The 27,626-nt window shown below is 57.2% G+C and overlaps 1 protein-coding gene across 1 annotated transcript in view; it reads right to left on the bottom strand.

Moving 5' to 3' along the window:
- GPAT3 (glycerol-3-phosphate acyltransferase 3) overlaps positions 1 to 22,321 on the bottom strand; it is a 34,159-nt gene extending 11,838 nt beyond the window's left edge. The window contains exons 1-4 of the mRNA XM_054392336.1: positions 22,178 to 22,321; positions 8,492 to 8,564; positions 1,109 to 1,379; positions 222 to 296 (exon numbers count right to left, since the gene is read on the bottom strand). Of these exons, the coding sequence (XP_054248311.1) occupies positions 222 to 296; positions 1,109 to 1,379; positions 8,492 to 8,564; positions 22,178 to 22,321 (563 nt within the window). The remainder of the gene's footprint in view (positions 1 to 221; positions 297 to 1,108; positions 1,380 to 8,491; positions 8,565 to 22,177) is intronic.
- Between the last annotated feature and the right edge of the window lie 5,305 nt (positions 22,322 to 27,626).

Raw genomic sequence — 27,626 nt, 5'->3', positions numbered from 1 at the left:
CCTGCAATGCTCCCTTTGAGTCCCAGCAAGAGGAGCCCATGAGGAAACAGCACCCTTGGTGCCAACCTGGCAGGAAGCCTTCCTCAGCCCACCTTCAAAATGCCACAGCCTTGTGTGGAGTGGACAATCACCACCCCTGGAGCATCTGCCCAGTCCTAACCTTGAGCTGCCTGCCCAGACGCCCCTTGGCAAGCTCACCCCACCCCCCAGGCAGTACTCACCTGCTGTTTGGCAGCTGTCCCAACACTGTTGTGCCCACAATCACTGACATGATCCCAATGGAAGCAAGGGTAAAGCTGCAGGCAGAAAGAGACCAAAATTCAATCCAAAGAAGTCACTTTGCTCATTTGGATGTCACTCTGCCCTCTGGACTGGCAAGGGACCACAGGAATCAGCCTCTGCTCAGATGCCTGAGGTCCACTGCTCCCCAACACACTCCTCCAAGTCTTGGTCTAGGCAAAGATTCAACAAATAATGCCAGGGACTTGGCCCAGCTTACATCTCTGCCCGCTGGAGAGGGTCCAGAGGAGGCCACCAAGATGATCAGAGGCTGGAGAAGCTCTGCTGTGGGGACAGGCTGGGAGAGTTGGGGCTGTTCAACCTGGAGAGGAGAAGGCTGCAGCGAGACCGCAGAGCAGCCTGCCAGGACCTGAAGGGGCTCCAGGAGAGCTGGGGAGGGACAGGCTGAGGGACAATGGCTTTGAGCTGGGAGAGGGGAGAGTGAGAGTGGAGATGAGGAAGAAATTGTTTCAAGTGAGGGTGGAGAGAGACTGGCACAGGTTGCCCAGGGAGGCTGTGGCTGCCTCCTGCCTGGAGGTGTTGAGGGCCAGGCTGGATGAGGCCTTGAGCAAGCTGTGCTGGTGGGAGGTGTCCCTGCACATGGCAGGGGGTGGGCACTGGATGGTCTCTGAGGTCCAACCTGTAAGCTGCCACTGAGCCACATCTGCCAAGACCAAAGTGTCCTCCACAGCTTCTTGACTGCTCTCAGGAGAGCCTAAACCAGTTTCAACATCCTGCAAGCTGCTGGTGCAGCTCTGGGGGTTGAGGCTGAGCTGGCCCTGTGCCAGCAGCCTCCTGAGGGGTGGGCAGAGGCTGGCAGCACACTCACCGCAGGGGCAGCAGCAGGCAGTAGCGCACCAGCACCCCCAGCCCCCACAGCAAGCTCAGCCGCACGTTCACGTAGTGGAAGTTGACGTTGGTCCTGGTGAGGAGGTTCCAGGAGACCAACTCCTCAGAGGAAAACCTCTGGGTGACCTCATCCTCCACGATGGCCTCAAAGCCCTTTCTGCAGAAGTAGAAGATGTCGGAGAACTCAAAGTCCGCCTGCCGCAGCCGCGCAATCTCCTTCTCCATGGGGGTCTCCACCCTTTGGATGATGCCTGCAAGGGGGAAGGGGAACCAGGTCAGGGAGGCCTTCTGCACAGCAGCTCACCCTCCCAGGCACCCCTCTGGGAACCATCTCCTGCCAGAGTCCCTCCTCTGAGAGGAGGCTGGCAGAGGGGCAGTGGAACGCAGCCTGCACTGCAGCGGTCAGGTCCAGCTCCCCTTCCTCCCATGGGCTCCTGGACCCCCTGAGCCAGCCTGGCCAGGACCCTCTGCAGCGTCCTCCTCCCCTCCAGGGATCCACACTGCCTCCCAGCTTGGTGTCAGCCACAAATTTATCAACACTGGACTGGATCCCCTCTGCCAGGCTGCTCTCCAGCCACTCACCCCCAGCCTGCAGCACTGCATGGGGTTAGTGTGGCCCAAGAGCAGGACCTTGCCCTTGGCCTTCTCGAGCCTCAGCCCACAGACCCAGCCTGGCCAGGTCCCCCTGCAGCATCCTCCTACCTTCCAGGAGATCCACAACTCCCTCCCAACTTGGTGTCAGCCACAATGCCCCCATCCAGGTCATCCATAAAGATGTTTAATAGACCTGGGCCCAGGACTGATCCATGGGGACACCACTGGGCACCAACTGGCTGTGGCACCATTCCCAACCACTCTCTGTGCCCAGGCACCCAGACAGTTTTTAACCCAGCCAAGGGTGCACCTGACACCTCCTGCCAGAGCCTCTCCTCTGGGAGAAGGGTGGCAGAGAGGCAGTGGAACACAGCCTGAGCTTTAGCAGCCAGGTCCAGCTCCCCTCCTCCCATGGGCTCCTGGAGCAGCAGAGGAGGTTCTGGTGCCTGCTGCAGGTGCAGCCAGGAGGCCACCCTGTGCCACACTGCACAAGTCCTCAGCTCAGCTGCTTGACCCAAGACCACCTTCTGTTTCCTGAACACACCACATCAGCCCTCAGATGCTCCCTCCCCTTCTGCTCCCCTTCAGTCTCCCCTGTGGAGGTTTCCCTGCCCCTGAGGCCCATCCCTTGTCAGGCCTTCAGCTGTGCCATGCTCTGCTGCCAGCTGCCAACAGCCAGAGCCCCAGAGTTCTGCAGGGACCAGCCTGGAACCAAACACCTGCCTCCCTTCACAGTATCATGGAATCATTTGGGTTGGGAAAGCCTTTTGAGCTCATCCAGACCAACCATTCTCTGCCTCTGCCCAGGCTGGGGCTGAGCCATGGCCCTCAGCACCACAGCTCTGCCTCTTGCAAACACCTCCAGGGATGGGCATTCAACCATCTCCCGGAGCAGCCTGGGCCAGGCTCTGAGAACCCTTTCAGTCAAAAAGTTTCTTCTCATCTCCAACCTAAACCTCCCCTGGGGTAACCTGAGGCCATTTCCTCTCCTCCTATCACTCATTCCTAGGGAGCAGAGCCCAGGCCCCACCTGGCTGCAGCCTCCTCTCAGGGAGCTGCAGAGAGCAATGAGGTCTCCCTGAGCTCAGCCTCCTCTTCTCCACACCAAACACCCCCAGCTCCCTCAGCTGCTCCTCCCCAGCCCTCTTCTCCACACCCTTCCCCACCTTTCTTGCCCTTCTCTGGCCCTGCTCCAGCTCCTCAATGTTCTTCTTGCACTCAGGGCCCCAAAACTGAAGCCAGCACTGAGTGCTGAGCCCAAGGGGACAATCCCTGCCCTGCTCCTGCTGCCCACACCATTGCTGCTCCAGGCCTAACCCTCAGCCTCCTCTTCTCCACACTGAGCACCCCCACCTCCCTCAGCTGCCCCTGCCCATCCTTGCAGCAGCAGATGTGACCACCCTGGACTGGGCAGCACTAAGGTGATGTCCCCTCTGTCATGTCCTCTCATCTTCCATCCTCAAGGACTCTAAGCTCTTTGGGGACCGTTTTTGCTCTGCCTGGGAGCAGGGGAATCTTGCCCTTGCCATGCCCCTGCCACACTCCCTCCCATCCTCACCCACCCCCTGGCTGGTCAGGCAGAGGTGCCTGTGTCGGTGTGAGCTGAAATTCCCCCCCACCAACAATAACCAGGCTAGCCCAGTCTGGAAGCAAATGAAGGCTGTATTTACAAGCAGAGTCTAAAATCTACAATGAAATGCAATGAATATGTACAAATACACAAAATTCACGACATTCACAAATATATACAATCAACAGAAAAGCACAACCGATCTCCCTTTGCTTCCCCCCAAGGGGACCCTCCCAAAGGGGCCTCCCTCTCCCAGGAGCTTCCCCCCCAGACCCCCCTGGACAGAGAAGCAGAGTTAGTTAAGCAAAAAGTTGTTAACTTAGCTGCCAAGGTCAGTGTGTTATCTTCAGCCAGAAGAGAAGAAGAAACAGCAGCCAGACAGCCCAGCAACTGCCCCCACTGCCGAACGCAGAATGCCGAATGCCTACTTTGTTTTGGGTAATAGTTCTTAAACATTTCTATCTATCCAATGGAAGTGTTTAGAACAATCGTTATTTTGCTTTCTTACACCCAATAGTGACTTATTTACATTCTTTCACTTTCTCTGTTCTGAACTTTGCAAGGAAAAATTAAAAAGACAGTTTCAAACCATCACAGTGCCTCACATTCCTCCACCACCCTACACACAGTTACCTTTACCCTGCTGGAGTTATCTGCTCTGCAGTTCCTTATCAGAGGGAACTTCTCCTCCCTCAGCAAACACTTGTGCCACACAGCTGGGCCTCAGCCTTCCCATGCTCTGTCACCTCAGGGGATGATAACTCATCCTGCACTGCTAGACCTGCACCTGCTCCTCCACAACTTCCACCTGCATGCAGGGTCCCAGGGCAGCCAGCAGCTCCCAGGAGCCAGAGAGCACAGCTTGGCACTGCAGCCCCCGCAGCTCCTCAAGGAAAGGATACTTGGACAGCAGGGAAAGGATTGCATTGGGACTTAAAGCATCACAACAGGGATCAAAAAAGTGACCTTCAGGCCACCATTGGTTGTGCAGCCCCACCCATGCCAGCAGTGGAACACAGCCTGCAAAGTGTCAGACAGTGGTTGGGCTTGGAAGGGACCTTCAAGGCCATCCAGTGCCAACCCCCTGCCATGGGCAGGGACACCTCCCACCAGCCCAGGCTGCTCAAGGCCTCATCCAGCCTGGCCTGGAACACCTCCAGGCAGGGGACATCCACAGCCTCTCTGGGCAAGCTGTGCCAGCCTCTCCCCACCCTCCTGGGCAGGAATGGCTTCCTCAGGTCTCATCTCAATCCAGCTTCTTCCCTTTTGACACCATTGTCCCTCATCCTGTCACTCCTGGCCCTTGTCAAAAGTCCCTCCCCAGATCTCCTGGAGCCCCTCCAAGGATGGAGCCACAACCGCCTCCCTGGGCAACCTGTTGCAGCTTCCTGGGGCAGAACTTGTTCCTCACATCCAACCTCAATCTGCTCTGCTCTCATTTCAAACCATTCCCTGCTGCAGGCCTTTGGCAACAGTCCCTCTGCAGCTTTCTTGGAGCCCTTTCAGCTACTGGGAGGCTGCTCTGAGGTCTGCCTGCAGCCGTCTCTTCTCCAGGCTAAACAGCCCCAACTCTCCCAGCCTGGCCCCACAGCAGAGCTTCTCCAGCCTCTGATCATCCTCATGGCCTTCTCTGGACCCTCTCCAACAGTTCCATTTCCTTGTGCTGGAGGCTCCAGAGCTGCCCCAGCCCTGCAGGTGAGGTCTGAGCAGAGCAGAGGGGCAGAATCCCCTCCCTGCCCCTGCTGCCCACCCTGCTGGGGCTCAGCCCAGCACAGGGTTGGCTCCTGGGCTGCCAGCTCACATTGCTGGCTCCTGCTGAGCTGCTCCTCACCCAGCACCCCCAGGCCCTTCTCCTCAGCACTGCTCTCTGCCCATTCCCCACCCAGCCTGGATTGGTGCTTGGCATTGCCCTGCCCCAGCTGCAGGACCTTGCCCTTGGCCTTGTGGAGCTTCATGAGGTTGGCTTGGGGCCAGCTCTGCAGCCTGTCCAGGACCCTCTGGATGGATCCTTCCCTCCAGAGTGTCACCACCCAGCTTGGTGTCACTGGCAATCTGCTGAGGCTGCCTCCATCCCACTGCCCCTCTCACCAAGGGAGATGCTGAACAGCACTGGTCCCAGTAGCCACCCCTGAGGCCACCACTGCTGTCCACCTAGACATGGAACCATTGACTGCTACTCTTTGAGTGCAACCATCCAATCCCTTCCACACTGAGTGCTCCTGTCCACTCCATCTCCTCCCTGCATGACCTCAGGCCATGTTTACTGCCTGCCACTGATGCTGCAGGCAGTGGAGGGCACTCAGAGCAGGTCCTGAACCTACAGCCCTCAGTCACACAAGGGGGGGACAGGCACATGAAGCTCACTGAACATCAGCTACTAGCCAGGTCCTCTCTCTTGACCTTTTTCTAGAAAAGGAAAAAAAGTGTGCCCAGGAGCTGAGATGCATGGGAAGATGAGCTCCTACTGCACAGCTCCAGCAGCCCAGCTGAAATTCCTGTCCTCTCCCTGTGAGCTGCTGGGACACCATCCCCTCCACAGGCAGCAAGAGCATACCTTGCTGCATCATCACTGACAGCCTGGGAAACAGAGACAGCTGGGCACTGACATCTGCAAGACTCCCTCACCTTGCCTTCCCCCACCCAAAACACAGCCCCACACCTCTCAGGACACTGCTGAGTGAGGCAGGAAGGGCTTTTGCTCAGCCACTTCAGTCAGCAACTAAAAGCCAAGCTCAACCTGTTCTAAGAGCTGCAGTTGAGTATCACAGGTGCTGGCAGCTGGATCTGCTGCCATCATAGCCGATGTGGCAGTTTAGGCTGGGTGCCCCCTGCCACTGCTGCATGAGATACACCTCTGGTGTCCTGGGTGCCCACCCACAGGGGTGGACACAGGAAACGGCGTATTTCTACCCATAAATCCTGCACCCTATAAGGCCATCTGCAAAGTCATCCTCTTCCTCTTTCTTCCCTCTCTGCTCCCACGGGAGATGTCCTCTCTTATCGGGTAATGCCCGGGGAGTATCCTCAAGGACTCTTAGGCCTGACTAGGCCTAATGCCAGGAGGAGAATGGAGGGGGGGCAGTCTCAGACCTGGCCAGCCTGAGACTTGCCTAGCAGTGGGAGGGGGAAGAAAGAGCCCTGGGGGTTTGGGTTTACCCTCAGGTGGGAAGAAGGGAAGGATTGGGAAGCTTTGGGAATTATGTAACAGGCTCTGTATGCTTTGGGATACTCTTTGTCACTATGCTTTGTAGTTTGTAGTTCTCTGTAGCTTCACCAATTGCTTTTCCATTTAAACTTTCCATCACTCTCCAATCCGTTTGTGTGAGTCTCATTCTTTTGTCCCTTTCGGGGCAAGAGAGGATCTGTGTCTGGCCCCAAACCAGCACAGCCTCTGTCATGCATGATCCAGAGAAGGGCAAGGAAGGTGCTGAAGGGTCTGGAGAACAGCTCTGGGGAGGAGTGGCTGAGGGAAGTGGAGAAGGAGGCTGAGCTCAGGGAGACCTCATTGCTCTCTACAGCTCCCTGAGAGGAGGCTGCAGCCAGGTGGGGCTTGGGCTCTCCTCTCAAGTAAGATGTGGCAAGATGAGAGGAAATGGCCTCAAGCTGTCCCAGAGGGGGTTTAGGTTGGACATCAGAAGAAACTTCTTCCCTGAAAGGGTTCTCAAGGCCTGTCCCAGGGTTGAATGCCCATCCCTGGAGGTGTTTGCAAGAGGCAGAGCTGTGGTGCTGAGGGCCATGGCTCAGCCCCAGCCTGGGCAGAGGCAGAGAAGGGTTGGAGTGGCTGAGCTCAAAGGACTTCTCCACCCAAAACCATCCTGTGATTCCCTCACACAACACCAGTGGTCAGGATGTGGCTGAGGATGCTCCTCTGGAGATGAGGCACCACCAGCTCAGCCCGCACTCCCCCCTCACACTGCCAGGAGCTCTGAGGGTCACTCAGGTCACAGCTGTCTGCTGGCTGGCACCTGGGCCTGATTCCAGCTGTGCTGACCCTGCTGTCAGGGCCCAGCCAACCAACTGAGACCAAGACAGTCCTGGGCCAGGAGAAACCCAAGGCCTGGCTGCAAAGCCCTGCTCAGCCTTCTCTCCTCTCCTGGGCACACTCAGGCTGCTCTCACTGCCCTGAGAGCTCCCAGGTCTGGCAGCCAGCTGACCTAGAGGAGGCCACCACAGCACAAGCTAAGGGACAGCAAAAGAATTCATTTCCAAACTGGGCTAAAGGAGGACTGATGAAGCAAGTCTTCAGCTGTCCTCTGCAGACACTGAATGCAAGAAGTTCATCTGGCAAGCAGCCAGCTCACTCCAGGGGGCAAATGGTGGGCAAAGGGAATGAGGAGAACACCACAGACTTGCAGCCAGAGCCCTACAGCTGGGGGCAGAGAAGGGGCAATGCTCATTGGACATTCAGATCCCCTCAGGGACCATCTGCTGCTGCCAGGACTGAGGCAGTTGGGCAGCAGCCCTGTGAGTAGTGACCCAAAGACAAGATTTCAAGAGCAAAAGATCAAGCTCCTGCTCCAGCTCCAGCATAGCTCCTCTCCTATCAGGACAGACTGAGAGGTGGGAATATTCAGTCTGGAGAGGAGAAGGCTCCCACGAGACCTTTGCAGCCTTCCAGGACCTGAAGGGGACTCCAAGAAAGCTGGGGAGGGACTTTGGAGGGGGTGAGGGAGGGATAGGAGTGGGGGGGATGGAGCAAAAGTAGAAGTGGGGAGATTGAGATTGGATGTGAGGAAAAGTTGTTGGCCAGGAGGGTGGTGAGAGCCTGGCAGAGGTTGCCCAGGGAGGTGGTGGAAGCCTCATCCCTGGAGGTTTTTGCAGCCAGGCTGGATGTGGCTGTGAGCAACCTGCTGTGGTGTGAGGTGTCCCTGCCCACGACAGGGGTTGGGACTGGCTGAGCCTTGAGGTCCCTTCCAACCCTGACAGTTCCATGATTTCCCTCAGCATCCAGCTCCACTTTTTGGTGTTACTGCAATCCCCTCAGCCCCTCACCCAGCAGAAGGCAGTGCCAGAGGCAGAGCACTTTGCAGGAAGAGCTCTGCTGCAGCAGCATTGCAACACTGTCTGGTGGAGTGAGCTGCCAAGCACCCAACCTCTTCTCCAGTTCTCACACACTCCTCCAGCTTCTCCATTCCAGAAGCACTCAGCTCTGCTTTAGACCACAGGGTTTAGCAACCTGCCCTTCCCCCAGGCTCTCACCATTAGCAGCAGGACTCTTGGGCTTCTCTGGTCGTGGCTTTGGGCCCCCTTTCTCTGCACTGATGGTGGCCCACTGTGGAGAGAAAGGAAAGGTGAATGGCACAGCCTGGGAGGGAGTCCCCTAGAGAGATTCACCTGCAGCAGCAGCTCAGGACAGAGCTCTGCACCACAGGCTCCCCACATACCCTCCTTGGATCACAGAATCACAGAATGGTTGAGGTAGGAAGGGAGCTCAGAGCTCATCTGCTCCAACCCCTGCCATGCCCAGGGACACCTCCCACCAGCACAGCTTGCTCAGGGCCTCATCCAGCCTGGCCCTGAACTCCTCCAGGCAGGAAGCAGCCACAGTCTCCCTGGGCAACCTGTGCCAGTCTCTCCCCACCCTCCTACTGAAGAACTTCTTCCTCAGCTCCACTCTAATCCTGCTCTGCCTCAGCTTCAAACCATTCCCCTTGGCCTGGCTCAGACACCCTCAGGAGAATTCTCTCTGCAGCCTTTCTGAGGATCCCTTCAGGTCCTGGCAGGCAGCTCTGAGGTCCCCCTGGAGCCTTCTCCTCTCCAGGCTGCACACCCCCAGCTCCCTCAGCCTGGTCTCACAGCAGAGCTGCTCCAGCCCTTGGAGCATTTTGTGGCCTCCTCTGGACTCTCTCCAGCAGCTCTGTGTCCTCCTTCTGCAGGGGACAGCAGAGCTGGAGGCAGGATTGGAGGTGAGGTCTGAGCAGAGGGCAGAATCCCCTGTCCTGCTCTGCTGCCCACACTCCTATGACTGCAGCCCAGGATGCCACTGGCCTGGGCTGCATGAGGGCACTGCTGGCTCAGGGTGAGCTTCTCATCAGTCAGTACACCCAAGCTGTGTCCACAAAGGCACATAGAGACCCTCTGAAGGAACACTGCCTCAGATACATTTAATGATAAATCCCTCACCCAACGCTACCTAACTGCCTGCCACTCCTTGGAGAGCCACCCTGGGCACAGGCTCACAGAAGTTAGGGGTTGGAAGGGACCTCTGGAGATCTTCCAGTCCAACCCACCCTGCCAGAGCAGGACCAGAGAATGCAGCACAGGGCACACAGGAACACATCCAGACAGGGCTGCAAAGGCTCCAGAGGAGGAGACTCCACAACCTCTCTGGGCAGCCTGCTCCAGGGCTCTGGCACCCTCCCAGTGCAGAAGTTCCTCCTCCTGCTGAGCTGGAACCTCCTGTGCTGCAGTTTCCATCCCTTGCCCCTTGGCCTAGCCCAGGGCACAGTGAGCAGAGGCTGTCCCTGTCCCTTCCTTCCTGCCCCCCAGCCCTCAGCTCTTGAGAGACATTGAGCAGATCCCTCTCAGCCTTCTCCTCTCCACACTAACCACCCCCAGGGCTCTCAGCCTCTCCTCCCCAGGCAGTGCTCCAGGCCCTTCAGCATCCTTGCAGCCCTCCCTTGGCCTCTCTCCAGCAGATCCCTCCTGACCTGGGGAGCCCAGCACTGGATGCAATATTCCAGGGGAGGTCTGAGCAGGGCAGAGCAGAGGGGGAGGAGAACCTCCCTGGCTCTGCTGCCCACACTCTGCTGAATGCCCCTCAGGACCCCCTTGGCCTTCTTGCCCCCCAGGGCACATTGCTGTGCCCTGCAGAACTTGCTGCCCACCAGCACTGCCAGCTCCTTCTCCTTGGGGCTGCTCTCCAGCAGATCCCCTCCCAAGCTGTCCTGCTGCAGTTTATTCTTCCTGCCCAGCTGCAGGACTCTGCACTTCTCCTCCACAGACACTTCAGCTGCAGCCCCTAAAAGCCTGCAGGGCCTCTCCACCAGCCACAGAGCCATGGCCAGATGGAGGCAAGAGACACAAAAGGCCCTGAGCAGATAGCACAAGTTCAGAGCCAGCAGACATCACAGCTGGGCCTTTTGTGTAGCTTTTGTGTCACCATCCTGAAGACAATAAGAAGTCCTCTCTGGGTGAAGTCAAACTGGGACCTGCACACAACTACTACTGGAAAAGCCCAGAGCAGCACCAGCAGTGATGGACAGTCCCAGCTCAACCCAGCCTCAGCCCACAGAGGACTGCACCCTGGATTTTCCCAAACTCAACCAAAGGGACATTTCCTTGGCTCTGAACTGCTCCTCCTTTCCTGGCATTTTAGAGCTCTCCTGAGAGCAGAGAATCATAAATTGGTTTGGGTTGGAAGGGACCCTCCAAGGTCATCTTGTCCAAGCCCCTGCCATGGGTAGGGACACCTCCCACCAGCACAGCTTGCTCAGGGCCTCATCCAGCCTGGCCCTCAACACCTCCAGGCAGGAGGCAGCCACAGCCTCCCTGGGCAACCTGTGCCAGTCTCTCCCCACCCTCACTTGAAACAATTTCTTCCTCATCTCCACTCTCACTCTCCCCTCTCCCAGCTCAAAGCCATTGTCCCTCAGCCTGTCCCTGCCAGCCCTTGTCCAAAGTCTCTCCCCAACTCTCCTGGAGCCCCTTCAGGTCCTGGCAGGCTGCTCTGAGGTCTGCCTGGAGCCTTCTCTTCTCCAGCCTGAACAGCCCCAACTCTCCCAGCCTGGCCCCACAGCAGAGCTGCTCCAGATCACACCACTGACTCCAGTGCCCAGTGTTTTGATGCCCTTGCCCTGCCCAAGGGGAATACCAGCAGCTCCCTGGGGTTTCCCTGCCCTTTACTGCTGGGTGAGCTGGGAGGATGAGACACATACCTGCTGAATGCAGCTCTGCTCTCCAACCAGCCACAAAGCTTCCCAGCAGCTCTGCACAGCTCCAGTGGCAGCTCCAGAGTGGCACCAGGACTCCCCCTCCTTTCCAGGTTAACCTCTTCCCACGCCCTTGACCTTCAGCTCAGTCCCACACAGCCCTGCTACCTCCTGCCCCAGACCTCATGCTCACTGGGTTAATGATTACACCCCAGGGGCCACCCCTAAAGCCCTTCTGGCTTCAACCTTTCCTTCCTCTGTGTGGCAGTCAAGGGACAGAAAGCTGAGACCCAGAGGGCTGAGTTTGGGGGTCCCCATGATGCACATTAATTGCACCCCAGGAGACCTAGCACTGGGTGTAGGAATGCTATGGAGTGGCCACCTCCAAGAGATAAGAGAGCTCCTCTCAGGTGAGCAGGGCACCTCCTGGTCAAACCTCAACAGCTTATGCAGTCCTAAATTGTTTGAGTTGGAAAAGGCCTCCAAGATCATCCAGTCCAACCCAATCCCACCATGGCCACCAAACCATGGCCCCAGGTGCCATGGCCACAGCTTCCTGGAACACCTCCAGTCATGGGGACTCCACCACCTCCCTGGGCAGCCTCTGCCAATCCCTGACCACTCTGGCAGCAAAGAAATTCTTCCTCAGCTCCAACATAACCCTCCCCTGGTGCAATTTCAGGACATTTCCTCTGCTTCTATCATCTGAGACTGGGAAGCAGAGCCCAAGCCCCACCTGGCTGCAGCCTCCTCTCAGGGAGCTGCAGAGAGCAATGAGGTCTCCCTGAGCTCAGCCTCCTCTTCTCCACACCAAACACCCCCAGCTCCCTCAGCTGCTCCTCCCCAGCCCTCTTCTCCACACCCTTCCCCACCTTTCTTGCCCTTCTCTGGCCCTGCTCCAGCTCCTCAAGGTCCTTCTTGCACTCAGGGCCCCAAAACTGAAGCCAGCACTCAAGCTGTGGCCTCCCCAGTGCTGAGCCCAGGGGGACAATCCCTGCCCTGCTCCTGCTGCCCACACCATTGCTGCTCCAGCCCAGGCTGCTGCTGCCCTTCTTGCCCCCCTGGCCACCCCCTGGCTCCTCTCCAGCTGCTGCCACCCAGCACCCCCAGGCCTTTCCCTGCTGGGCACTTTCCAGCCACTCTGCCCCCAGCCTGGAGCCTTCCTGGGCTTGTTGTGTCCCAAGTTCAGGACCCAGCCCTTGGCCTTGTTGAGCCTTCTGCAGCTGAGCTCAGCCATGGCTGCAGCCTGGCCAGGTCCCTCTGCAGAGCCTTCCTCCCCTCCAGCTGATCAACTCTGCCACCCAGCTGGGTGCCAGCTGCAGAGCTGGTGAGGGTGCCTCAGTGCCCTGCACAGATCATTGATGAAGCTGTTCAAGAGAACTGGCTCCAGCCCTGAGCCCTGGGGAGCACCACTGGTGGCAGGAGGCACCAGAACCAAAAAGGGAAGCAAGCAGGGGACAGATGCTTCACTCCAGGGCCTGCCTTTGCTGCTCAGGGTGGGAGCTGGCTGCTGCTGTGCCCTGCTCCTGCAGTTCATGGCAGGCAGAGGCAAAAAGGCTGAGCCCCAGCAGAAGCCATGAGGAGCAAGCTGTTGAGCAATGTCTCTGTAAAGCCCAACAGCTTGCACCATCCCTGCTGCTCTGCAGGGCCTTCTGCCCTTCACCATGCAGAGGAGGCTGTGGGCACTTCCCAGGGCAGGCACCAACTGCAGGGGCACAGAATCACAGAATGTTAGGGGCTGGAAGGGACCTCCAGAGATCCTCCCGTCCAACCCCCTGCCAGAGCAGGGGCACCCAGGGCAGGGCACACAGGAACTCATCCAGGCAGGTCTTGAATATCTCCACAACCCCCCTGGGCAGCCTGCTCCAGGGCTCTGGCATCCTCACAGGGAAATCATTCTTCCTCCTGTTTCCATGGAACTTCCTGGGTCATGGAGCCCAGTGAAGTTTCTCCTGCTCAGATGGACCTCTCTACCCTCTTCAGAAGAGGACCTTCCTGCTTCCAAAGCAGGCTGACCTCTGCCCACAGCTTCATCCAACTCCAGATAACTGCAGCACCTCCCATCTAGGGCTGGGGTGGCTCAGGGGCAAAGAGGAAGGCTGGGGAGAACTCACAGAATGGTTTAGGTTGAAAGGGACCTTGAACATCTGCATTCCAACCCTTCACCTCCTCCTCGTGACTCCCCAGGCCAAGGGAGCACTGGCACAACCTTGACAGCAGCCTGGCAGCTCAGGCAAAGGTTGCACAGAGTGTGCCAGGGGACAGCTGGCTTCTGTTCCACAGCTCAAAAGCTGAAGCAGCTTTACTTCTCCTGCCAGATCTCCCAGGGGATCTAAGCATGCTCCATAAACCCCAGCAAGCGCCAGCCCCCCCAGGCTCCATGCCTGATCCCTGGGCACTCAAGAGGGGCAAAAAACCAGAGGCAAACCAGTTTTGAGTCCTCTGCCAGCCTTCTCCCCCCTGATCCATCAGATTCCCAGAATTTATCCATGCTTCAGCAGGTGCAGAGAAGGGCAAGAAAGGTGGGGAAGGGTGTGGAGAAGAGGGCTGGGGAGGAGCAGCTGAGGGAGCTGGGGGTGTTTGGTGTGGAGAAGAGGAGGCTGAGCTCAGGGAGACCTCATTGCTCTCTACAGCTCCTGAGAGGAGGCTGCAGCCAGGTGGGGCTTGGGCTCTGCTCCCTAGGAACAAGTGACAGGAGGAGAGGAAATGACCTCAAGCTGCCCCAGGGGAGTTTTAGGGTGGACATCAGAAGAAACTTTTTGACTGAAAGGGTTCTCAGAGCCTGGCCCAGGCTGCCCAGGGAGGTGGTTGAATGCCCATCCCTGGAGGTGTTTCAGGGAGGCAGAGCTGTGGTGCTGAGGGCCATGGCTCAGCCCCAGCCTGGGCAGAGGCAGAGAATGGTTGGACTTCAAGAGCTTTCCTACCCAAAGCCATTCTGATTCTGTACCTCCCCTTGCTCCCCTGACAGACACAGCTTTGCCTTTCCCCTGGTTCCTCACCTTTCCCCCACCTCTGCTCACTGTCTGATGACTCAGAGGAGAGAACCACTGACACTACAGAGCCTGCAGCACTCCATCCCTGGTGTTCCCCTGCTCCAAGGCACTGCCAGATCATGCTCAGAGCTCAAGGCTGAGCACTTCTCCTTGGAGGCTTTCCAAGCATCCAAGACTTCACAGCACCTCCCACACAGTGCCACAGCCAACACCTGCATGCCAGTGGCTGGGCTGGTTTGTGTCAGGAGGAGAGGAAAACACCTCCATGAGGGCAAAAGGGCCTCTGTGGCCTCCCAGGCCACCCTTCCCTTACTCTGCTGGGACATGAGAGTCCCTGCCTCCAAGCAGCTTTCCAAATTCCTCTGCTCAGGAGCTGCAGAGCAAGTCCTTCCTGGTGGACAGGTGTTCAAAGAACACCAGAGGCCAGCTCCACAGGATAGCAGCAACAAGGAGCTGAGCTGTTTCCTAACACCAGCTTCACACACCTGGAGCAGCTCTGAGTGTTGCTGCCACATTTTTAACCGATATTTGCTGCTCAGCAGCATCACAACCCCCCCAGCACTCACAGGCAATTTCAGATCAGAATTGGTGGCCAGAAAGATGGCACCTAATTAGTGCTGCAATGCCAGCAGGGGGTAACCTCCAGCTCTGCTGAGCCTTCCTTCAGACCATCACAGAGGGGTCAGGTTGGAAGAGATCCTCAAAGGTCATCAGGAATGAGCAGGGACACCTCCAAGTGGAGCAGTACTAAACTCTCAGAAACCTGGGGTCTGGCTTCATCCAGCCCAGGGATTTACTGAATTCACCATTCAGGGAACCACAGAATGGGTTGGAAGGGACCCTCCAAGGTCATCTTGTCCAACCCCCTGCCATGGGCAGGGACACCTCCCACCAGTACAGCTTGTTCAGGGCCTCATCCAGCCTGGTCCTGAACACCTCCAGGCAGGAAGCAGCCACAGCCTCCCTGGGCAACCTGTGCCAGTCTCTCCCCACCCTCACTTGAAACAATTTCTTCCTCATCTCCACTCTCACTCTCCCCTCTCCCAGTTCAAAGCATTGTCTCTTGTCCTGGCACTCCCAGCCCTTCTCCAAAGTCCCTCCCCAGCTCTCCTGGAGCCCCTTCTCAATCCTGTCCCCTCCAGCCCATCTGGTCACAGCCACCCCACAAGCCAGCCCCAGCCCTGCAGTCAAGGGTGAGGCACATCTCCAGGACATGCTGCTTGCTCCCATCTGAGCTGGGAAAGCTGCAGAGCTCTTTTCACTTCAGACCTCCATTTCTCTTCTGCTCAGCAGCCCTTGAAGGATCCCAATCACCCCAAGCCCTTCACCTGACACTGTGCTTCCCAGCAGTCAGCAAAGTTTCGCTTCAGAGAGCAGGGAGCTGGAGAGGACAGGGCCAAAGCTCCACGGTGACTCATCTGTTGAGTTTCACATTCTCTGCCCCACCCCTACAGCCAGTGCTGGTGTGGGGCATGGGCAGAAGCTGCAGCCTGGCATGGCTGGAGCAGGACTAGAGCTCATCCCACCTACCCTGCACAGCCACGGCCTCCAGTTTGACCACAGACACCAAAAGAGCCTCCTCCCCCCACAGCTATGGGATTCTGCAGGGACTGCTACTGACCCCAGAGGGATGTGTCACAGGAAAATGTCTTCACTGCCAGAGTGGTCAGGGGTTGGCACAAGGCTGCCCAGGGAGGTGGTGGAGTCCCCAGCCCTGGAGGTGTTCCAGAAACCTGGGGCCATGGCAGTTGGGGCCATGGTTTGGTGGCCATGGTGGTGGGCCTTGATGATACTAGAGGTCTTTTCCAACCAAACCAGTTGTATGATTCCATGATTCCAAACACCTATGACTGCATCTGTTCTGCACCCAGCAAAAGCAGCCCCCAAGAAATGCTTTCCTTGCTAACTGCAACCAGCACCCAAGAGCCTCCAGAGAAGACTGAGGTGGGAGGCAGGCAGCTTCTTCCAGCTCAAAGCCATCACCCCACATCCTGGCACTCCCAGCCCTTGTCCAAAGTCCCTGCCCAGCTCTCCTGGAACCCCTTGAGCTACTGGAAGGCTGCTCTGAGGTCTCTTTTTCAGGCTGAACAGCTCCAACTCTCCCACCTTGGCCCCATAGCAGAGCTTCTCCAGCCTCTAATCGTCTTGGTGGCCTCCTCTGGACCCTCTCCAACAGCTCCAGCTCCTTCTTGTGCTGGGGGCTCCAGAGCTGCCCCAGCACTGCAGGTGAGGCCTCAGCAGAGCAGAGGGGCAGAATCCCTTCTCTCCTCCAGTAGCCCCAGCTCCCTCAGCCTGTCCCCACAGCAGAGGTGCTCCATCCTCTGATCATCTTCATGGCCTTTTTATAGACCCTTAATGACCCAGCAGTGTTAATGACCATACCTGAAGCCTGCCTGCTCTGTTGCATTCCTCTGGCACCAGCACAGCTGCTGCTCCTCTGCTCTTTCTGCCCTTACCACATAGGAACAAGTACTCCACAGCTGCTGCTCACCTCCAGCACACAGCTCAGGGTCTGAAGCAACCACAACCCAACAAAAGAGCATCCTCAGCACTGCTGCCTGCACTCAGAAGCATGTGCCTGAGGCAGCCCAGCAGACACAAAAGGCTCTTGTGCATCAACTGATGTCCCTTGGCAGCATCCTCAGATAGTCCAAACACTTTGTTCCTAAAATGAGTTCTTCTCCCTCCCTTTTCCTGGACCACACTTGCAGCACTGGGAAAAAACTTTCTGCCCTGCTGAAACAAGGAGGCCGATTTATTGGCAGGAAAAAAACCCAGGCACAAGTCCAGCATCATCTTCAGCTTGCTCCATACTTCCTTAGAGTTGTGACCAAGAAGGGCAGCAGCAGCCTGGGCTGGAGCAGCAATGGTGTGGGCAGCAGGAGCAGGGCAGGGATTGTCCCCCTGGGCTCAGCACTGGGGAGGCCACAGCTTGAGTGCTGGCTTCAGTTTTGGGGCCCTGAGTGCAAGAAGAACCTTGAGGAGCTGGAGCAGGGCCAGAGAAGGGCAAGAAAGGTGGGGAAGGGTGTGGAGAAGAGGGCAGGGGAGGAGCAGCTGAGGGAGCTGGGGGTGTTTGGTGTGGAGAAGAGGAGGCTGAGCTCAGGGAGACCTCATTGCTCTCTGCAGCTCCCTGAGAGGAGGCTGCAGCCAGGTGGGGCTTGGGCTCTGCTCCCTAGGAACAAGTGACAGGAAGGAGCAGAAAAGGCTTCAGGTTGCCCCAAGCGAGGTTTAGGTTGGACAGGAGAAGAAAATTCTTCCCTGAAAGGATTCTCAAAGCCTGGTCCAGGCTGCCCAGGGAGGTGTTTGCAAGAGGCAGAGCTGTGGTGCTGAGGGCCATGGCTCAGCCCCAGCCTGGGCAGAGGCAGAGAAGGGTTGGAGTGGCTGAGCTCAAAGGGCTTCTCCACCCAAAACCATCCTGTGATTCTAGATGACAACTGAACCCCCCCCAGACTCATTCTCAGGTGCCTTTTTTCACCTGACATGACACTGGGCCAGCAGACAGACCACAGCTAACCACAGACACTCCATTTATCCAGTCCCTGGACTCTGGTGCTCAGCTTGCCAGACTTTGATTCCCACCACAGATCAGCTCTCACCAGGCACCTGACAGAGCCCTCCCACTCTGCCAACACCAGAGAACAGTTTGGCATTCAGCTGGGCTGCACAAATGGCCACCACATCCCAGAGGTCAGGTTGGAAGGGACCTCAGAGATCATCCAGTTCCAACCCCCTGCCACAGGCAGGGACACCTCCCACCAGCCCAGCTTGCTCAAGGCCTCATCCAAGCTGGTCCTGAACACCTCCTTCTCAGAAGCAGCATAATAATAACTCAAAGCAGCTCATCAGAGGAGCCCTTTCCAGTCACCACCAGCAATATGCCACCAGCTGCTTCTCCATTCTGCTGCCCAGGGCATTCTGAGTCAGCTCTTGTTGACACTAAGCAACAATGATTAATGGTGTAGAAAGGGGCCATGGAAATTGGGGTTAACCACAGGTGAAGGCACACCAGCCAAACAAAACTATCTCACTAGGCCATCTGGAAGGCTCCTTCAGGGCAGCCTGACCCTTCACCTCCTCAGCTCCTGCTGTTTTCCAGTAGTGGCAGCATCTTCTCTGCCTAACACTTGCCACAGCCAGGGTGTACTCAGAGCAGGTTCAGCCTCACCAAGAGCCTTAAACCATTTGCACTCAAGGTGCATCTGACAGATACCATTTTTATTAGCTGGTTGATGGGATTTTTCTTGCCCAGGTTGGTGGTGGAGTCCCCATGCCTGGAGGTGATCAAGAAACCTGTGGCCATGGTTTAGTGGCCATGGTGGTGTTGGGCTCAATCTTAAAGGGATTTTTCCAACCCAAATTAATTCAATGGTTCTGTTTTACAGGCAAGCAGCAAGGATTTTGAAGGCAGTGATGTACATGAGCAAAGTTTAGAATGAAAAATCTCCTAGAACAAGGTGAAATTAGCCAAAACCAACTTTCCCCAGCCACAGGCTGGTGGATCTGGCATAGCCTTCTAGCAATGTACTTTTCCCCCTCCCCACAACCCTTTTGCTGCTTTGGGCTCCCCTCCTTCTGGGAAAAAAGCACAACAATGATTTACAGCAACTCACCTCCACCACCCACTGTAATCAGCTCCTCCTCATGACCACTCTGAGCTCCATTTTGAGTCACAAGTGACCTATGTCCCACACACAAAGCAGCTCCTTTGCATGGCATTTGATTTCCCAGAGCATTTGCAGGGGGGAGGCAGGCTGAGGGAGCTGGGGGTGTTCAGCCTGGAGAAGAGAAGGCTCCAGGTAGACCTCAGAGCATCCAGAGCAGTATGGCCAGAGATGGAGAGAGAGGATCCTGCCCCTCTGCTCTGCTCTGGGGAGACCTCACATGGAGCACTGTGTACAGGTCTGGAGCCCTCAACACAGGAGGGACATGGACCTGATGGAGAGGGTCCAGAGGAGGCCAGGAAAATGAGCAGGGGGTTGGAGCAGCTCTGCTATGGAGACAGGCTGAGGGAGCTGGGGGGGTTCAGCCTGGAGAAGAGAAGGCTGCAGGCAGAGCTCAGAGCAGCCTTGCAGTAGCTGAAGGGGCTCCAAGAAGGCTGCAGAGGGACTGTTGCCAAAGGCCTGCAGGGACAGCCCCAGGGGCAATGGCTTGAAATGAGAGCAGAGCAGATTGAGATTGGATGTGAGGAACAAGTTCTGCCCCAGGAGGCTGCTGCAACACTGCAAGAGGTTGCCCAGGGAGGTTGTTGAGGCTCCGTGGCTGGAGATCTTCCAGGTGAGGCTGGAGAGGGCTGTGGGCAACCTGATCTAGTGGAGGATGTCCCTGCTGAGTGCAGGGGGTTGGCCTGGATGAGCTTTGGAGCTCCCTTCCAGCCCAGAGCATTCTGTGACTCCATGAAGAGGGCAGCTGAGGTGTGGGACAGGTTCAGCTCAGCCTCAGCCACATCTGGGAGCAGCAGCACTCCTGGCACTGCTGTCACAGGCTTCAGGCAGGCTGCCAGACGCTGATGCCCTCAGGAAGCTGTCCCAGCCCCGCTCCTGCCCGCAGGGAAGCACTGACACCGAGCCAGCTGTGCCCAGCACAGCCTGGGGAGCCAAACTTCTACCTCTCACTCCTGGGGGTTCCCCAGGAGCAGACTCGAGTCTGCACAACCACTGAATCCCCATGGATTTAGGCTGCTGCCTAAGGGCTTCAGCTCCAAAGTGACCAATGCACAGCAGTGGCCCTGGCTTGGCTCAATGATCTCCAGAGGTCCCCGTCTGACGGAAGGCAGGACACCACCTACCCCCTCACTCCCAAAGTGGGTAGGGGGACAAAGGCTCCTCTGGACTGCCCAGCCCTGGAGAGGTGCTAAGGGATGTGGTTTAGTCCCATTCTTGGCAGAGTTAGAGCATGGTCTTAATGTCTTTTCCAAATGTCTTAAATGTCTTTTCCAACCCAAACCAGTCTAGGAACACTCAGGTTCCATAAAGCTACCATGGTAAGAGGTGCGACCTCTGAGTAATTAACAAAAAACTTGGGATTCACAGCATCACTGAAGTGGGAAAAGACCTCTAAAATCAACCCAACACCACCGTGGCCACTAAAAAAATGTCCCCAAGTGAGGAGAGAATTCTCAGAGTAGTTGTGGAGGCTCTGTGGTGAGTTGAAATCCCTCCCACCCCCCAAGATTAATTTTTGCCAGACTGACTCAGTGGAAGCAAATGGAAGTTGTATTTACAGGCAAAACTACAAGCTACAGTGAAATGCAGTGAATGTGTACACCTATACAGGATTTACAATACCTACAGCTATTTACAATTACCAGCACAAGGACCACCCTGGCCAAAAGACCAGGGAAGAAACTGTAACAGCTTCTCCTTTCCTGCCTCATATAAAGGGAAGAGAGAAAGAAGCAGGATAGGTTAATACCAGCCAAAACAGTGCAGTCAAGGTCAGCAAAGCCTATCAGTATCTTCCCAGGGAAGAAGCAAGAAGAGAAGAACAGAACAGAAATTGTTTTGGGAACCCAACTTTATGGGAGATATCATAGAATCAGTCAGGGTTGGAAGGGACCACAAGGCTCATCCAGTTCCAATCCCCCTGCCATGGGCAGGGACACATCACACTACATCAGGCTGGCCAGAGCCTCATCCAGCCTGGCCTTAAACACCTCCAGGGATGGGACCTCAACCACCTCCCTGGGCAACACATTCCAGACTCTCACCCCTCTCATGGGGAAGAACTTCTTCCTCACATCCAGTCTGAATCTCTCCACTTGCAGCTTTATTCCATTCCCACCAGTCCTGTCACTACCTGATAGCCTAAAAAGTCCCTCCCCAGCTTTCTTGGAGCCCCCTTCAGATCCTGGAAGGCCACCAGAAGGTCTCCTGGGAGCCTTCTCCTCTCCAGACTGAGCAACCCCAACTCTCTCAGTCTCTCCAATGCAACCACAAGGCTCAACCAGTCCCAAACCCCTGCCATGGGCAGGGACACCTCACACCACAGCAGGTTGCTCACAGCCACATCCAGCCTGGCTGCAAAAATCTCCAGGGATGAGGCTTCCACCACCTCCCTGGGCAACCTCTGCCAGGCTCTCACCACCCTCCTGCCCAAAAACTTCTTCCTCACATCCAATCTCAAGCTCTCCACTTCTACTTTTGCTCCATTCCCCCCACTCCTATCCCTCCCTCACACCCTCCAAAGTCCCTCCCCAGCTTTCTTGGAGCCCCCTTCAGATGCTGCAAGGCCACCAGAAGGTCTCCTGGCAGCCTTCTCCTCTCCAGCCTGCACAACCCCAACTCTCTCAGGCTGTCCTCAGAGCAGAGCAGCTCCATCCTGGTGGTCCTTCTCTGGACACCCTCCAGCATGTCCATAGCCCTCTTGTAACAGAGGCTCCAGAACTGGATGTAGTACTCCAGGTGGGGTCTGAGCAGAACAGACGGGGAGAATCCCCTCCCTGGCCCTGCTGGCCACACTTCTCTTGCTGCAGCCCAGTCTCCTTCTCCAGAGGCTTCTAAGACCCACCTGGCTGTGTTCCTGTGTGCCCTGCCCTGGATGATGCTGCTCTGGCAGGGGGCTTGGTCTGGATGATCTCCAGAGGTCACTTCCAACACCTACATTCTGTGATTCCATGACCGCTACCACGCTGTGCCTCTGTGAGGGCAGGCAGGACACCACCTCCCCGCCTGGCTCCCCATCTGGGGAGGGGGACAAAGGCTTCTCTGGACTGCCCAGCCCTGGGAAGGGCCTCCCTGGCAGGATGCCCCTCCCGCACACCTGCCCGCGGGCTCGGCGGAGAGACCCCGTATTCCCCGGCCGGAGGGCGCCGAGCTCGGCCCAGCGCAGCCTCTGTGCGAGAGGCACCAGCGGAGAGCAGCGGCTGGGGCCGAGGTAGGGCAGCCGGGCGCAGCCCCTGTGGGGCAGCCCCCAAGGCTCAGGCCCGGCCCCAGGCGAATCCCCACCCCCCACCCCGGGGGCGCCATTTTGGAGCCCCCCGCGGACCGCGACCCTCACGGAGGGGTCCGGCGGCTCGCACTCACCTCCAGCGTCCTCACCAGCAGCCGCATGTAGGCCTCGGAGATGCCCAGCGAGATGTCCAGCGCCGAGGGCAGCACGACGAGGGCGAACACCAGCGCCAGCCACACGGCGCCCAGCCGCACCGTCGCCCACCCCCACTCCTCCATGGCGGGCACAGCCCTCACCGACACCACGGCGGCCGCCAGCACCCAGGGGCCGGCGGCCGCCACACGCCGCCCTAAAACCCCGCGGCAGCCACCGACCCGCCCCGGGGCCGGGCCACGGCAGCGGCGGGGGTGGCAGCACCACCCCGGTGCTCCCCGGAGTTAAAGGGACAGGGGAGGGCACCTGGAGACCTAGGCGGGGTCCTGCCAGGGGCACAGGGGAACGCGGAACATGGAATCGTAGAACAGGGAGTCATAGAACAAAGAGGCACAGGCTGAGAGCGTCTGGAGGGGTGCAGTCTGGAGAGGGCTGGAGAATGGTTGAAATTGTGCTAGGGGAGGGTTAGAATCACAGAATCAACCAGGTTGGAAGAGACCTCCAAGCTCATCCCGTCCAACCTAGCACCCACCCCTAAGCAACCAACCAGACCATGGCACCAAGTGCCTCATCTTGGCTTCTCTTGAACACCTCCAGGGATGGGGACTCCACCACCTCCCTGGGCAGCACATCCCAAGGGCAAATCTCTCCCTCTGTGAAGAACTTTCTCCTAACCCCCAGCCTATGCCTCCCCTGGCACAGCTTGAGACTGTGTCCTCTTGTTCTGCTGCTGGGTGCCTGGGAGCAGAGCCCAACCCCCACCTGGCTACAACCTCCCTGCAGGTAGTTGTAGAGAGCAATGAGGTCTGCCCTGAGCCTCCTCTTCTCCAGGCTGAACACCCCAGCTCCCTCAGCCTCTCCTCACAGGGTTTGTGTTCCTGACCCCTCCCCAGCTTTGTTGCCATTCTCTGGACACATTCCAGTAGGTCAACATCTCTCTTGAATTGAGGAGCCCAGAACTGGATACGGACAGGAGAAGGCTCCCAGGAGACCTTCTGGTGGCCTTGCAGCATCTGAAGGGGGCTCCAAGAAAGCTGGGGAGGGACTTTGGAGGGTATGAGGGAGGGATAGGACTTGGGGGGATGGAGCAAAAGTAGAAGTAAGGAGATTGAGATTGGATGTGAGGAAGAAGTTGTTGGGCAGGAGGGTGGTGAGAGCCTGGCAGAGGTTGTCCAGGGAGGTGGTGGAAGCCTCATCCCTGGAGATTTTTGCAGCCAGGCTGGATGTGGCTGTGAGCAACCTGCTGTGGTGTGAGGTGTCCCTGCCCATGGCAGGGGGTTGGGACTGGCTGAGCCTTGAGCTCCCTTCCAACCCTGACAGTTCTGTGATTCTATGATTCAGCAGCTCTGTGGCTCTGTGTTGGATGCTCTCAAGCAGTTCCCTGTCCCTCTTGAGCAGAGGGAGCTGAGGTTTGTCTGCCTGGGCCTGCACATGGCGGTCGTGTGGCACTTGGCATGGCACAATGAACACCACCACAGGGGTGCCAGGAGGAAGAGGCTGAAGCAGGGGAGGGATGGCAGAGGTGCTGAAGCATCCTGGGAGAAGCAAAGAACATTTTCCTGCAGGAAAAAGGTCTGCACACCACCTTCACAGGCATCTCCTAGGACAGGCACTTCTGATTTTCTTCTCTTGTTTGAGAGGTCAGAAATGCAGCTCAGAGCCAAGAGCTGGAAAAACCTGAATTGGACTCCAGGGCTTCAGGAACTATTTCCAGGAACAGGGCATTGGATTCTGGCTCCTACTTGCAGCTCTGGCCCTGAGTCCTCTTATAGAATCACAGAAGGGGCTGGGCTGGAAGGGAGCTCCAAAGCTCATCCAGTCCAACCCCCTGCACTCAGCAGGGACATCCTCCACTAGATCAGGTTGCCCACAGCCCTCTCCAGCCTCACCTGGAAGATCTCCAGCCATGGAGCCTCAACCACCTCCCTGGGCAACCTCTTGCAGTGTTGCAGCAGCCTCCTGGGGCAGAACTTGTTCCTCACATCCAAGCTCAATCTGCTCTGCTCTCATTTCAAACCATTGCCCCTGGGGCTGTCCCTGCAGGCCTTTGGCAACAGTCCCTCTGCAGCCTCCTTGGAGCCCCTTCAGCTACTGCAAGGCTGCTCTGAGCTCTGCCTGCAGCCTTCTCTTCTCCAGGCTGAACACCCCCCGCTCCCTCAGCCTGTCCTCATAGCAGAACTGCTCCAACCCCCTGAGCATTTTAGTGTCCTCCTCTGGACCCTCTCCATCAGGTCCAGCTCCTTCCTATGTTGAGGGTCCCAGAGCTGGCCCCAGCACTGCAGGTGAGGTCTCCCTAGAGCAGAACAAAGTGGCAGAATCACCTGTTTTGAATCTCTCTTCTTTGTTTTCAGTGTCTCATCTCTGCTTCCACTCTTGGACTCATCTGGTTACAGACTTTCTCCAAGATGATCTCTGATGGACCCACTCAGATAACACTGCAGCTCCATCTGAGATTGGCAGCCAGCAGCTCAATGTTCTCATCTCTCTCAGGGCTCAGTTGTGATCATGCCCAAAGGCCCAGGTATGGCTGCAGGCAGTGCCATACACACATTGATACAAGAATTTCCACTCCAAGGAGTTGTACCATGAGTGGTTTTCAAACATCATATCTGCTCTGTCCTGCTGAGGCCACAGCTGGAATCTTGTGTCCAGTTCTGGGCCCCTCAGCTCCAGAAGGACCTCAGGGAACTGCTTGAGAGAGTCCAGGCCAGAGCCCCAGAGCTGCTGCAGGCAGTGGAACATCTCCTGTGAGGCCAGGCTGAGGGCTTGGAGCTGGGAGCAGAGCAGCCTGAGGGCTGCCCTCATTGCTGGGGATAAAGCTGTGCAGGGCTGGAGCCAGACTCTGCTCAGGGATGGCCAAGGACAGCACAAGGGGCACTGGGGCCAAGCTGGAGCAGGGGAGGTGCCAGGAGAAGAGAAGGGAAAATTTTGTCCCTGGGAGGGTGCAGAGCCCTGGAGCAGGCTGCCCAGAGAGGTTGTGGAGTCTCCTGCTCTGGAGATGTTCAAACCCCACCTGGATGTGTTCCTGTGAGACCTGCCCTGCTCTGGCAGGGGGTTGGGCTGGATGATCCCCAGTGCTCCCTTCCCACCCTACCATTCTGTCTCTGTGTATGGATCTCTGTCTTAGAATCACAGAACTGTTTTGTTTGGATGAGACCTCCAAGCTCAGGTCCAACCAACAACCCAACCCCACCATGGCCACCAAACCATGGCCCCAGGTGCTAGCCACACCTTGCTGGAACACCTCCAGGGGTGGGGACTCCATCACCCCCCTGGGCAGCCTGCTATGACAATTAACAGTGCCCAAAATCTGGCAGAGGAACACACCAGGAGACCTTCACTTTCCAACCAGAGCAGTCCTCACAACCACCCCCTGTGAGCAGCTGTAGATCAGATTTCTGCCTGGTGCTTCACCAGGAGAAAGTGCCAGAGGGCATTCAGTGCTTCCTCAGGAGCTTGCATCTCTGGTGCCAATGGCAGAGGCTCAGAGCTTGGGTAGTTTGTTGGTTTCCCCTGGCATCAAGGAGAAGAAGTCTCCATCCAAAGGGTGGATGTGGCCCAGGCAGCAAGAGTGGACACTGGGTAGCTGCTGAAGACAGCAGGGGGGTTGGAGTTGATGACCTCTAAGGCCCCTGAGCCATTCTATGATGCCATGACTCACAGCAGCAGGCAGTGCAGCTTTCCTTCTCCTTTGCATTTCAGGTTGTTCCTCTAGACCCTGCCCTCCAAAGCTGCCAGCTGAAGCCAGACCTGCAGCACAGGCAGTGCTGGGACAGCCAGAGCGTGGCACAGCCAGAGCCTGGCACAGCTGGTGACTGACCCTGGAAAACTGGGAGTGGAGTTGTCTGCCGTAGTCCAAGGGCTGCTTCACCTCTGCTTCAGCAGAGCACACACAAGACTTGGCTCAGCACAGTGCTGTGCAGTTTGGTGGCATTTAGGGTGTCAGGGAGTGATAGGAGTGGGGGGGATGGAGCAAAAGTAGAAGTAAGGAGATTGAGATTGGATGTGAGGAAGAAGTTGTTGGGCAGGAGGGTGGTGAGAGCCTGGCAGAGGTTGCCCAGGGAGGTGGTGGAAGCCTCATCCCTGGAGGTTTTTGCAGCCAGGCTGGATGTGGCTGTGAGCAACCTGCTGTGGTGTGAGGTGTCCCTGCCCATGGCAGGGAGTTGGGACTGGCTGAGCCTTGAGCTCACTTCCAACCCTGACAGTTCTGTGATTCTATGTGGCAAATTCCTAAACCTCAGAGGGCTGAAATTCAGTGGCCCTGGAGTATGGAAAGAAAATTCCGCAGACTTGTAGCATTTATTGACTGCTTTGGGTTGGAAGGGACCTTAAAGACCATCCAGTTCCAAACCCCTAGAACTAGATGATCCTTGAGGTCCCTTCCAGCCCTGACAACTTTGTGGTCCTGTTTCTTGCCCACCTGGGCACCCCCTGGCTCACCTTCAGCTGCTGTCACCCAGCACCCCCAGGGCTTTCCCTGCTGGGTGGTTTGCAGGCTCCCTGCCCTGTGCCTGTCAGCAGTGGAGAAGGCACTTTGGCAGGAGCCAGCTTGGGGCAGAAGGAGCTGAACAGCAGGAGGACAGACTCACAGGTGACCAGAGCCTGCAGGTTTCACCTCCACCCCTGCCTCCCTGATGCACAGAGCCTTTGATGTTGACATGGAAGAAAACCTCAGCTCTGCTTTTGAGTTGCTGGAAGGCCTCCCTCTGCCTGCTTCCAGCTGGGAGGAAAGGTGACTGCTGCCCTGCCAGCCTCCTGCTGGTGACAGAGCTGCTGGCAAAGTCCCCTGGGGACTGTGCTGAAGTTCATCCCTTGCAGGCACCTTGCACTCCCAGAGCCCAGCTGGCTCTTATCTGCACAAACTCTTGACTTACAGAACCCCACATCTCCCTGCCTGTGCCAGGTGGCCTTTGTCTTCTCAGAAGATAGAGCTCTGCCCCCTTGCCTGCTGATAAACAGGCTGATAAACAGATTGCTGCCAGCATTATCTTTTGTTTGTTTGCTCTCTGGCCTGTCAGGACAAACAGCCTCTTAACCCCACTGCTGCCACCCAGCCTGGGCACCTCACTGCCTCTCAGGCACCACAGCTGCACTTTCAGGTGGGTAAGAGCATGGCTTTGCTGAGGGCATGCAGCTGGTGGGATCATGGAGTCACAGAGGTTGGAAAAGGTCTCTAAGGCCAACCTCCTACCCAGCACCTCCATGGCCACCAGACCATGGCCCAGAGTGTCCACAGGGTTCTGGAACACCTCCAGTCATGGGGACTCCACCACCTCCCTGGGCAGCCTCTGCCAATCCCTGACCACTCTGGCAGCAAAGAAATTCTTCCTCAGCTCCAAACTAACCCTCCCCTGGCACAATTTCAGGACAATTCCTCTCCTTCTCTCACCTGAGACTAGGGAAAAGAGCCCAAGCCCCACCTGGCTGCAG

Source organism: Indicator indicator, chromosome 25, assembly GCF_027791375.1.
Source record: "Indicator indicator isolate 239-I01 chromosome 25, UM_Iind_1.1, whole genome shotgun sequence".
In the NCBI taxonomy this organism is placed as follows: Eukaryota; Metazoa; Chordata; class Aves; order Piciformes; family Indicatoridae; genus Indicator; species Indicator indicator.
This window is presented reverse-complemented; position numbering and strand designations above follow the sequence as displayed.